General features: G+C 43.8%; 1 protein-coding gene across 8 annotated transcripts in view; it reads right to left on the bottom strand.

The window, feature by feature from the left end:
* Window positions 1–12,922, bottom strand: part of LOC147252552 (mitogen-activated protein kinase kinase kinase kinase 4-like) — a 105,345-nt gene that overhangs the window by 19,261 nt on the left and 73,162 nt on the right. For 3 of the 8 annotated variants that reach the window (XM_086220886.1, XM_086220887.1, XM_086220891.1), the window contains exons 14-18: window positions 12,502–12,588; window positions 10,646–10,930; window positions 7,777–7,932; window positions 2,646–2,930; window positions 1,032–1,141 (exon numbers count right to left, since the gene is read on the bottom strand). In XM_086220886.1, the coding sequence (XP_086077012.1) occupies window positions 1,032–1,141; window positions 2,646–2,930; window positions 7,777–7,932; window positions 10,646–10,930; window positions 12,502–12,588 (923 nt within the window). The remainder of the gene's footprint in view (window positions 1–1,031; window positions 1,142–2,645; window positions 2,931–7,776; window positions 7,933–10,645; window positions 10,931–12,501; window positions 12,589–12,922) is intronic. The other 5 variants (XM_086220889.1, XM_086220890.1, XM_086220893.1 and 2 more) reach the window with 3 other exon arrangements.

The raw sequence follows: 12,922 nt of genomic DNA, 5'->3' as shown, positions 1-12,922 counted from the left end.
TCCCCTGGGCGAGTTGTCATTATTTTAGATCTCATTTGTGTCAAAACCTGAGTAGGATTCAGCTACTGTTCTGATCAAATATTTTCCATAGACAGAAAATAGCTGCAGGAACTTGGACTGAGTCTACAAATTAAGAGAGGATATTTATGAAACCATCATCTTATCTGAGAAAACATATAGCTGGAACCAGTGATACTGATCACCAAAAAACTGACTGCTCTCTCCATTTGCCATTTAACAAAAAAAAAAGAGGAGCATGTTACTCAGTTTCCTGTTCAACTGGGCGGTCTTGCAACAGTCAGTGAATCAAAGTTTGACCAAAAATGCTTCCTGTTACTACCAAGCACAGGAATAAGGTGTGTAGAACATTCAGTTCCCTCAATTCCCCAGAGTACATCAAGTATTGTTCAAGTTTGTTCATTTTATCGACAGTAATGTAATCTCCTGTATAACAAGCGGAGTACACCAGGGCGCTATTATGGGTCTCGCAATGTTCCTCTATACCAGAAGTGTCAGGCTGGTCCAGTAGAGGGCCGTGAGGCTGCAGGTTCTCATTCCGACCCAGCAAAAGCAACACCTGATTCAACTTAAATCAGCCAAGATGTGTCCACACTGCTCGTTTGTTGGATCAGGTGTTGCTTTTGCTGGATCAGTCTGACTCCCCTGCTCTATACTTACATTTCATGTCATGTATGTGGTCTCCTATTTATATCCATCCCTCCACTTTCTATACAGCTTACCTGTTAAGGGTTGCTAGGGGGGGTGGAGCCTATCCCAGCTGTCATTAGGCAAGAGGCGGGGTTCACCCTGGATGGGTCACCAGTCCATCACAGGGCCAACAGGAGCAATTAGGGGTTCAGTATCTTGCTCAAGGATACTTGGACATGGTCACGGGGGGGAAGTGAGGATCGAACCAGCAACCCTTCGGTTGCAGGACGGCTGCTCTACCTCTAAGCCACGCCGCCGCTCCTATTTCAATATCTACCATAAAGTAGTTAAGGGAAAAAAAAGAAGGAAGTGACGTCAGTTACCTGGCAGCATTACGATGCCCAGCATGATTGGCGTGTGAGGTGTTGACATGGTGATGAGGCGAGTCTCGCCTCGACAACACGGGGGACCTTGATGTTGTCCTGACAGGAACCTTTCATGATAAAAACAGTGACCAGTTCATACATACACATGTATGCATGAATGTAATTGGCAGCACAGCGGGAACATACATGAAACATGTTGCATCCTGACACGTCTCAAAACTCATCATTTAAATCTTTGTACAAGCGACACAACATCCCCAGATTAACTCTTCACCAAGCTAAGTTAAACACAGAAAACTGTCCACCGTGCTAATACAACAAGATGATGCATGGAAAAAATGTAAACACCGGGGCAAATGTGGCTAAAGCACACTTGCCTACAGCTCAAATACCTAACCTAGCATGAAAATCAGATTTATTTAAATTGTGCCAGAGATCTATGATGTCATTGATAGACTTCATATTGCTTCCAGTGGCTGCTGGTGTGTTTTATCACTAGAAAGCATGGTACACTCTGCAGGTGTCCGTCCAGGAGGAGGGAACCCCACTCTTCCTGAGGTTCCCCCATTTTGCCCCAGTTGAAGGTCTAAGGCTGTAAAACCCCACAAGGCACATTTGAGATTTCTGATATTTGACTCCATACATGATATTCACCTGCTTACAGAATTGAACTTGCAGATAGTAAGTAAGTAACGCACCAAACACCGACTCCCCCGTCCGCCACTTCAACACTATAAAGCCACAGTCTCTTTACGGAGTTCAGTGAAGCCAAAGCAGAACAAAGGGAGGCATCCAGGGCACAACACAATAAGTAAAAAGCCATGCAAAAACAGAACCCAGCCCAGTTAGTGCAGCCCATATCAAATTATGATTTGCTTTCTTCAGACCTACGAGTTCCTGACAATATTTGAGAACATAGGTGGCCGTCAAAGATCTGTCCTCCTTTCCTCGTTAGTTTCTCGTCCAAGCCTTGAGTGATGTGTCCTGCTGTAACCGGTGATCATGGAGGCTTTCACACGGGGTTGTGGTTCAGCTTGGCAGCAGTTATGTTTACAACAGACTTTCCCCTTCTGGAGAACAACTCGCTTTCACTCTGAGGACTGAATTTAGATCTTTTTCACTTTTGACTTCTCGCTTTCCACTTTGTGGGTAGTGTTAAATAGCTCTGTCTTTCCTGTACTTCTCAATAGCGTCCAACGCCCTATACTTTCTAAATACAGATTCCCATTATTCTTTGCTTAGTTTTCCCTCCTCCTATAGTTTTTTTTTCCTTTGTCCAGAGTAAAGGGCTAAATTAGACAAGTGAGGAAAGAGAAAGCAACATGGTGTGCCCAGCAGACTTTTTCTGCACTGTCTCAATAACCATGGCTGGGCCATGAGGTTTCATACTGAAATTTTGCAGTGCTTGTTGATAGGGAGTCTTATTATTAGGGTTAACACTAACACGTGACACAACGCCAAGCTAAGACCCTCTTTCATATTCAGTTTGTCAGGAGCAGGTTCCAAATAGATTCCATCAGGAAACCTATGAGGACACTAAAAAACTGATTTTATTTTTGATATCAAAATGTTAATCTTAATCTGCGACTGAGCTACAGGGAGGGTCTTTACCCTGGGTGGGACATCCGCTGGAGGGGCTGGCTCATGGGGTGACAGCCTAGGCTGGGGGTGGGGTTGTGGGTCAGTGCGTGCAGGAGATGATGACGAGGAGGGTGGTGATGCAGATGGAGGGTGGTGGTGAGGTTCTTGGCTGTTGCGAAGATGAAGATTTTCAAAGCTAGGAGGAGGCTGCTCGCTGAAGGAGTGCGACCGACACACAGCGGGCGGGGGGGTCACAGAGGAGTTAGACGAGGCCACGCTGCCGCTGCTTTTTAATGCAGCCAGATGGGAACGGACCTTCAAAATTATAACAAAGAATGAAAAAAACAAAACAAACAAACACATTTGGGGGGGGGGGGGTCAAGCAGTGCACTCTGACACAAACAAGATCTTCAGGCTGTCTTTAGGGTTTTGGAACATAAGAAAGCCGAAAAGAGTTCTTTGAGTAACTCTGTTCCAGAGGCTTGTTCAGAAAACTAACATTCGTCTTTCCATCAATAAATTGCTATATTTTTAAAAATTATCGTCTTAGAATACTTTTACATTTCTCTGCAGCTTCAAATAAGTTTTATTTTTATTTTTTTACTTCATTGATACATTGCATCTGCTGATATTTGTTCTCATAAATAAGAGAAAAACTTCTGTTGGCTGTTGTGCATTCACTTTTATATTTTTAACTGAGTGCATGACTGAGGGAGACTATAGAGTGGTTGTTGTTGGAGTTCTCCTCAATTGACGCCAATTTTTAGTCTGGTTTATTTGTGAGATCCGTATGTTCTGAGTTCTACTCCACAGAGTTTAAACCAGATACGACTGACGGCCAAGCTTTGACGATGACATTTTGAGGTGACATCCTTGAATGCCACATGGCAAAGTCACTTCTCTAAATCGAAGCAGAGCTTTTACAAGTGCGATGGAAGCCAAGGAGAACAGTAAGGGCACGTTGTCCCTGAGGTCGAGGCCTCCTGGATGCACTGTAAATGCTCACCTGCGGTCAGAACTTCGATCACTCGTTTTTGTTGAAAAAGATGCAGCACAAGCAACAAAATGTATGACACAGTGGGGAAAATCACACAAGACACAAAACAGTGACAAGAAAAAAACAAGAGACAGAAAGGAGGTGGAGCTGAACAGATCCTGAGCCAAATACTGGCGAACATTGTTGACTTTCAAAGTTACCTGCTTCGAATAATCTAGCAATTTAGCATCAATTCCGTTGTTGGAAATGACCTACTTTTACCTCATCAGAAATAGTCCAGCATAAACCTTCACATGTCAGCAACTCTATACTAGCAGCTACGACATTGATGATGTTTACAAGTAACACAGTGTCTTAAATGTTGCATTGAAGGGTTTGAAATAAAGGTAGCGAAGTTGATTTTTCAGAAAAAAACAACAACCCTCATTTGGATAAGCACTTCTGCCGAGGAGTTTGTGTTTGTCACCTGCGTCTGAATGCTTCTCCTTTTGCCCGCGGGATGAGTTTATGAGTTTTTAACTGATAGAGGGGTGCAGCACGGGTGCAGGGAGAACCTGTTATATTTTAGCACAGATCTGTTTAACATAGCATTGCATAGCTGTTTACATTCAATGGCCTACTATTTCTATCTCTTATTATCCCTCGGGCTTAAAATTCATCTCCCTTCATTTAGGGTGAGACAACTGAAGTCTTACCAGTTTTAGGACTCAGGAGGACTTCACCCACCGAAGGGGGGGGGGGGGTAGACATTAAGAAGGCAAGACGCTAGGCGAGTGTGCAAACATGCATGTAGGAAAAACACATACATGTGGAACTACATACAAAGATTCATAATTATGGCAAGAAAACATATCACACTGGCGTTTACATCCTGCCTCGGTTTCTTTCCACCGTGATGCCGATCTTTCTGTAACCTTTTTGCTGACCGTGAGCATCTCTTCAATCAAGACTTCTTGTTGACAACATTTAACCAGATGTTAACTGTTCTAATTCAAGTTTAAGAACTTCAAAATCAAATATATGCTGTATTAAAATGATGATAGTTAAGCATGTTTAAAATGCAGTTTAATCTGTGGGCAAGGAATTGGGTCCAGTACAACAGGATCAGGTTTTAGGGGTGAACGTTACATGACTGCACTCTCTTTCTTATTTGGCCATAAAAGTACTGCAGAATGTTTGGTATTTAATTCGGCCAATTAGACAACCTCATAATGAACATATCCACATTTGAGTCTGACCAGGCTCAAGTATGTCTGGCTAACAAGTCCATCAAACATCTGAGCCTGGTCACTAAGGATTACTAAAAACTGTCTAATCCATTTTATAATGCACCAGTGAATTACATCATGCCCTCCACCCCCACTCCACCATGTCACGGCATCATTTTAGTCTAATTTGATCCGTGTGACTTATTCAACAGAATGAATGAACGTTGAGTATTCATGAGATCCTCACAGGGAAGAGCACAGTCTGAGTCACCATGCTGCAAAATTTGATGCCCATGAATTACAGATGTTTGTACTCACCAGCACCCTACGAGGAGGTACAGCAGATGCTACAGGGACTCACACACCCTCAACATACATACCCCCAGACACACACTCTTACGCTCACACGAATAAACACATGCGCCAAACGGGACACACTAAGTGGGAGTACTTTAGCTTGCCTTGACGAGGGAGAGAATATCCTGTCAATCAAAAGGTTAACCATGGGAGAGAGTTTTTTTGACCATTTTGTCACTTGCCCAGCAATGACAGCAATTTGAAAATGGAATTGATGCCAACCCTAAATTTAGATGGTGACTAAAGAAGTTGCAGATGGTGAGAATCCAAACTCCAGAAGAAGCAACCTGAAAGGGTGAAGCTGCAGCACAGTGAGAGCATCACCACTGAGCTCGGCCATGCATGTTTACCTAGAGGGGAGAATGCTCAGGAAGATTAGGACCGAAGCGACACACACGAGCAACCTTTAGAACCAGTGGGGGGTGAGCTGTACTGGCACATTAAAACTTTTTTCAAACTTCTTCAGTTTCTCATAAACTGACATTTTGACTTTCCTCGACCACCATGCAGTGAATAAAGTAAAGTCAGTACAAGCGTGACAAAACCCTCTGAACCAATGGTTATGAATCCTTCACCCCCTGAATCGTTCAGCCTGGTGCTGTGTGCTCCTGCTACCTCCGAAGAGCCAGCATCACCAGTAGCCAGCTGACTGGCTAGCTTTCTCACACAGAGACAGACAGTACAGCCACAGTCTGGACAAAGTCTTCAGCTGATGTACTGCTCTCGCCTCACGTTTGGCATCTATGCCTCTACTCATCCAGGACAGGGGTCGGCAACCTTAAACACTCAAAGAGCCATTTGGACCTGATTACTTTCGAAAAGAACACATCGGGAGCCACAAAAACCTTTTCAGAATCTAAAATAAGGACAACACTGCATATATCGTTTTTTTTTTAACCATTATGAAATCAGTGAACTGCTACGGAGAAAACGGAATTTTATTTCTACATGCAACAAAAACATTTCTTTAGAAACTTTTCTTCTCTTGGATTTATCCATGGTTGGGCTACCAGGGATCATGAAGTTCAATAGATTGCGTGCTGGCGGGTGTCACACATCCGCCATTGTAACGAGTGCTTTGTGCGACGAGAGATTTTATTTTGATGCTACGAGATCACCCTATCTTCGAGATCTTCAAATCTAGAATTACATTACAAAAAAACTGACGAATTAAAAGGAAATAAATCTAAATCAAATACTCATTATTTACTTTCCAAAGCCACAGGGAGAATGATGTAAGAGCCACATGCGGCTCCGGAGCCGCGGGTTGCCGACCCCTGATCGAGGAGAAGTGACAAGATCCTGAGTGCAGCTGCCGAACATTTCATAATGTTACTCGTTAAAAAGTCATTCAATTCTGATCATCCAGAAGAATAATTTGTCAAGACTGCATTACTGTCAATAGCAAGTCTGATCAGGTGCAGTTTCATGAAGAGAAAAACGATCAATATAAGAAAAACTCTACAATATACAGGATTTCTCTGTTTTTAGTTGGTAGACCTGCAGTTTCGTGATGCTCTGGTGCCTCTATCTTGGACCACCCCTCTGTTGCAGAAGGACAAACAAAGACTATCAGTTGGGTCAGTATTTATGATAAGGACAGGTCTCCTTATCATTCAACATCCAAGCGGAAAGGTTTTTACTGAGACGCAACAAAAGGAGGTCTTTAGATAGAAATAAAAACTCAAGACCAGAGCTCTTCCATGGGTTTAGAGCGAGGAACTGTTTCTGATAAGTTACAGACGACACATGAAATTCAAAGGCTAACCTTTTGAATATTTCATAGGTTTCAGTAGGTGACAAGGAATTGGAAAGTTGAGCTTACTTTGCAAGCTCGAAAACTGTGACGTGAGGGGAAATTATTTTCCTTTAAACTGATGAAAAACAGCGTATTAATCAATGTGAGCATAGCCAGAGTCGTCCTGAACAGGAATCCACTGGGGACTCTAGAGAAGCAAAGGTGATTAATATGTGATTACATGCAATTTAAAACATACAGCAGAATAAGCAGACTGTTGTTAACTCAAAATGAAACAAGAACACTATGCAAACAAGGGGAACAGGAGAGTCACCGCATGCTCAACGCAGCGCTGTTACCTGAGTGTAAACCAAAGTTTGCATGAATGAACTTTAGAAACATTACAGTCTTATTCTTGCTACGCCCTCATTTCCAACAGTGACTAAGAAAACAGCGAGGCTGCATTTTGTCAGAAACGCACAGTAACATGAAGTCAGGCATCACATGACATAAAAGCCTTGACTTTTTCTTTGAGGAGCTTATCAGGCATGTTTACCCCTGAGGCTCACAGGATCAGCTGTCTGGTGTAAAGGTTATCAAAAGAGCAGACCTGGAGTCTCGGTGCGTGTGCTGTTCATTCATCCAAGATGGGAAAACGCTAACTTCGATTTATGTTACTGCGCGCCGTAGGGCCTCAATCTACCCAATAAGCAAGAACAGCAACAGAAACAACCACCACTAGAATTGATTTAGTGGCAGAGACAACTCACACGACACCAACTTATTATGCCACCCATGAAAGTAAAGACGAAGGGGTCATTTGAAAGAAGGGGGAGGGGACTGCGAGGTCTCGGTAGTTACCTGTGGTTCTACGGGCCGGTGCATGGCTGGCGGCTCAGAAGATGAGTTGCCATTAGGGTAGGAAGACTCTGAGCGTGGAGGAACCGGAGGCTGCTGTGGTTTGCTCTGTGCAGACTGAGGAGAACCCTGGATGTTCTTCCGGTATCGTTCGTCAGCCTGAGGAGGACACACACGTGCAAATGAAGGACGCTCAGTTGCATTGAGGGTACGGGACAGGTCAGTGTGAGGCCTTAAGAGGAGTACGTGGAGAGGACGCCATTAGGTGCTACGGTTTGTTAGTTTCCCCAGGCAAAGCAGAGAATTTGTGCTGCGGTGCACATCAGAAAGTCTCCCTGTGACACAAACACACCAGCAGGAACAGCAAAGCACTTCTGTAAATGCATGAGTGTTATTGCTGCCACAATATTCCCACATCCCTGCTGGTAGGATAACCATGATCCCACAAACTGTCTCATGCATTTTTGATGTGGTGAAAGTACAGTTAGGACACGCCCTGAGGTCCGGGACACCAGCACAGTTCACACCAAACATCATGAAACTGATGAAAATGAACTTTCATAGAGGTATTCCATTTACACTTCCCAATAGTTGTACTATAACTCATGAACAAAAGACAATGTGGAATTAATCAAATTATAGAGTGATAATCTATAAATTATTTCCAATCAGGCCATTCTGGAATAAAAGGGTACACAAGCTCTTATTTAACAAGGACTATGTAAATTAGACTGCATCGCCATAGTTTCCCTCAATGTAAAACCATTGAGATTTTCCCACTGTACCATGAAATACTTGATCCACAATATAAGTCCAGCATGACAAACACAAGCAATCAGTTTGGCGGCGCTACTCATGAGAGCGACGCCTCACTCCCACTTGCCTCCATTGGGACGACGGACTATTCAAGTTTAGTGTACATACACAACAAATGTATATGCGCTGTTGTACCATTATTACGATCAATCTGTAATAATTGTGACTGGTTGTGACAGTTGTTTGCAGGCATTGAGTGTGTCATGGAATTTCGCCCCGGGCTCGATCCCTTGGTGACACTAAATCTCATTTTGACCTTTTTTTGATAGAATAATAGTCACCAAACCTACAGTTTATCCAGTTTGATTGGACTTTCTTTGGAGGTGAACTTATAGTGAACACACCCAAAACATATTCATATGAGTCAGTGTGTTTGCTGTGTTTACAGCAGTGTCAAATAATTTGCTCTGTTTGCGCCCCGTCAGGTCACCTGATTGCAGGTGTGCGTGCAGCGTTTGGTCGGCCAGAAGCTGTTAGATCCGCTTGTTGTGTCTCTTCCTTTCCACTCCTACCAGGTGCACAGCAGGAGGACAAAGAGGAAGATGGGATGTCACACTGAGGCCTAATGAGGTGGCTTCCAGGAGAATAACTTGCTACTATGGTGGTTAAGACAATGGCGAGGCTAATTAAAGGAGGAGCCGAGCTGCTGTATCGGTTTCAGCTGTCCAAGTCAGGCAGTTGAGCCAACTGAGTGACATATTTCTGATGGCACCCCCCTCTTCACCGAATAATGACGTGCATCCAGGATAACACACCAGATGGTAAGAGCACAGTGGCCCTGCCAACATATGGAGAAGCAGTGGCATCGCTGAGAGGGAGGAGAGCTTCAGGTGAGCAGCTCTTCCTTCAAAGTGCCTCAGGCAGGAGGTGAGAATGCTCTGATTACACAAGTTTACGTTCTGTAAAGCAGAAATCAGGCCAGATAGCCAAACAACTCAGAAGGAGACAAGACATTTTTGTTGTATAAGTGAGGTAATTCCACTTTCTAAATCAGAGTTTCAACAGCAGGTGTAATTAGCCCAAATAAATTAAAATGTATCCGGGCATCTCTTTGGACTTTCCTGCGAATCAACATTTACCAGTATCAGAAAAGAGGCACGACTCCTTGGTGGAGAGAATCTACTTGGCCTTAATTGACCGGACAAAAATGTGTTTGAACTAAATTATAACACCAACGGGGTTTTTTTTCTGCCGACTAACTTTTAAAAACTCGGTTGCTGCAACTGTAAGTAAGTAATCAACAATATACCTTGGTTAAGCTGAGCTAAGTGATTATTTTGAAGTTGAAGCTGACCTTCGTCATCAGCAGCCACAGAAAGAGAAGCATGAATTCGGAGTGATTTGACTAAAACGACTTCCTAACTCAATTTGCCGAACTTTACTGTGCAACATGAAAATCAAACGTGCAAACAGCCTCTGTTGCTTTGTGAACTGGCGGCGGCGTGGCTCAGAGGTAGAGTTCCCATCTAGTAACCAAAGGGTCGCTGGTTCGATCCTCACTTCCCTTGGTGACCATGTTGAGGTATCCTTGAGGAAGATACTGAAACCCCTAATCGCTCCTAGTGGCCCTGCGATGGACTGGCGACTCGTCCAGGGTGAACTCAGCCTCTCGCACAATGTTAGCAGGGATAGGCTCTAGCACCCCCCCCCCCGACACTTAACAGATTAGCGGTATACAAAATGGATGGAGGGACGATATGTGAACTATTTACACCCACCATAGGAGCTCAAACAATTGTTTGTGTCTCCATTCACCCTGAACTGTGAAACGTCCCACTTTTTTGTGTTCAGGGATTGAGAGTACAATCCTCCTCTAAACCTAAATATCCAGGAGGTTCTGCTGCTGGTCCAGTATCCCTGGAGGAGCGGTAGAATTATTACACCTGTGAGTTTAGACAGAGATGTTAATAGCTTCTAGTGAGTCAGCTGATCCCACACCAGCAGCTAGCCATCACCAGGGACACACAGCACACCTGGAGCAGAGGAGTGAGTGACACTCAAGCAAGGGAAGCGTTCTACAGCGGTCAGTTTGATGGCAGCAGCAGCGAAGGTTCACCTCTCTGACTGGCTCAGAGTCAGGGGAAGGCTGCTTGGCCTTTGCAGGTTCCTCCAGACTGGGGCTTTGCCTGGAACTCGTCTTCTCAACATCAGTGTTGTGTTGTTTTGCTGATTCTGGTTCAGCGCTCAGCAAGGACTTCACCCTGTTGGGCTGGAGGTTCTGTTTGCTTATGTCCAGGTTCTGATTGGGCTGGAGGGACAACAGGTAGGCCTGCTCCTGCTGCAGCTGCCTCTGGAGCTTTTGGGCTTGGCGCTGCTCCTCCAGCTCCCGCCATTTATACTCCTGAGTACAGCAAGGGATAAGTTGACCACATCCAAGGACATGATGACTTTTACCACAACAGTGTGGCTCGTAGTGTTACTTGAAAACATGAAGTGTAATTTCCCTTTCAAATATTAACTGTAAGGTGTTGCGACCTCACCAACACTTGGTGGATCCGGATTTCAGAAAACACTGACCACCTACATTTAGCTTGAAGCTGATGGAGAAGAACAACAGCAAAACGGTCCAAAAGTGTACCTTTAAAAACTCTCTCACAAGTCATCTTGGGTTGTCCTCTTTATTCAGCCGTGCGCTCAAACATAAGACAGACTTTAATTCGAACTAAAACCACACGCGCTGGAACCCGTCCTGTTCCTCTCCAACCATGAACGAGCCAGTACAGCTCGCTCATTCGGATGGACTCATTCACACATGTGGACTATTGAGCATATGACTAGAAAAAGAAGACTTGGATTATACTGGACAAAGGCCCTGAGAATTCCCGAACAGACACTGTCGTCGCTGGAACCTCCAGACACTTAATGGAGTCACTGAAAGGCAAATTACATATTTTGGGTGAAGTATCATATGAAAGGAGGACTCAACAATTTAACAAAAAGACTTGCCAGATGGTTGCCATGAGGTTTACAACCCAGCCTATAATGTCTTCTATCATGTTGGCTTTGTTACTGTACAACTGAAGTACAATTTAGTAGTTTAAAATAGAGTAGGATTAGCCAGAAAGGGGGGGTACCCCCAAATATCTATTCTAGCAGTGCCCCATTAGGTTCCTTCGAGCCTCCAACAACTCACACTCATAATCTCCATGAAAAATAACCCACTTTCTGAGAAGAGCTGCAGGAAAACATGTTATTTTTACAGTGAGTATCACAAGCAGTAATACTGCTGCGTTTTAATGCTTAGGAACTGGCAGTGTGCATGTGGGTACATCAGAACGGTGATGAATGGTGACTGTATTGGAAGCAGGAGAAGTGGCAGTGTGCTGCCAGGAAGTGAACATATAAGTGTTCATATCCTTCCATAACCTGACATCATATAAACCACCTTAAATAACCGGACCCATTCCTGTTTGACTCAGCGTCAGGGACATCTGGAAGAAAAACAAGGGAAGCCCTCTTTTCCTGCTGGATGACTAGTTTCCTGGCTACTTCATCACTACCACTAAAGGCCCAGTAAACATCCCGACTTCCCCAGCAAGAACCTGAGAACGGTTATTACGTTTTAACCTCAGCTGTTAAAGGCTCCCCCAGGATCTACAAAAGTCAGAAATGCATCCAAATCATTTGATTCAGTTCGGCGAAGAAGGAAAACAGAATGAGGAAGGTTTGTGTAATGGAAGAATAATGTGTACCTGCATCCAAAAAAACACCCAAAAAAAACAACCTAGGAGTTGTGGAAAAACCTTAACCACTTGGGACAGATGGATGGAAATATTAAGATTTAAAGAGGCAGCGAGAACGGAGCAGGGACACGTTAAATATATGAGTCCATTCATGGACAGGGGAAGAATATTCATAAAGAAAATATGAAGTTCGTGTGATGCTGAATTTCAACAGGACAGAAGCACTCACCAGCAGCATGGCCTGTTCATGCAGCAGCTGCTGCTGCAGGATCTCCAGGTGCCTCTGCTCCTCCTCCAGTTGACGGCGGATGTACTCCTGTCAATCACACAGACCAAGGACCCAGTTAATTTCATTTGAATAAACATGTCACTTTCAAAATCTAGAGGGAAACATCCAATGAGAAAAAGCCGATCAGGTTTTGCATAATATTCATCAAATGTTTTTGTTCAAAATAGGCCGATCAGAAAAACAAGTTCATTCCTGATCGTAAGTTTTTGTTTTTGTTTTTTTTATGAAAGATTTTCTCAAACAGAATTTTTAAACGCTGCCTAAATTTGGGAACATTTTAGAGAAAAGCTGTGGCAAGTTAGCTGTGTTTGAGTCTTAGAAACCAAATAAGATATTATCATAATGTGAAGGATGTATTTCA

This window comes from Aulostomus chinensis, chromosome 12 (genome assembly GCF_037954235.1).
Source record: "Aulostomus chinensis isolate RoL2024-O1b breed Wild chromosome 12, RoL_Achi_v1.0, whole genome shotgun sequence".
Classification (NCBI taxonomy): domain Eukaryota; kingdom Metazoa; phylum Chordata; class Actinopteri; order Syngnathiformes; family Aulostomidae; genus Aulostomus; species Aulostomus chinensis.
This window is presented reverse-complemented; position numbering and strand designations above follow the sequence as displayed.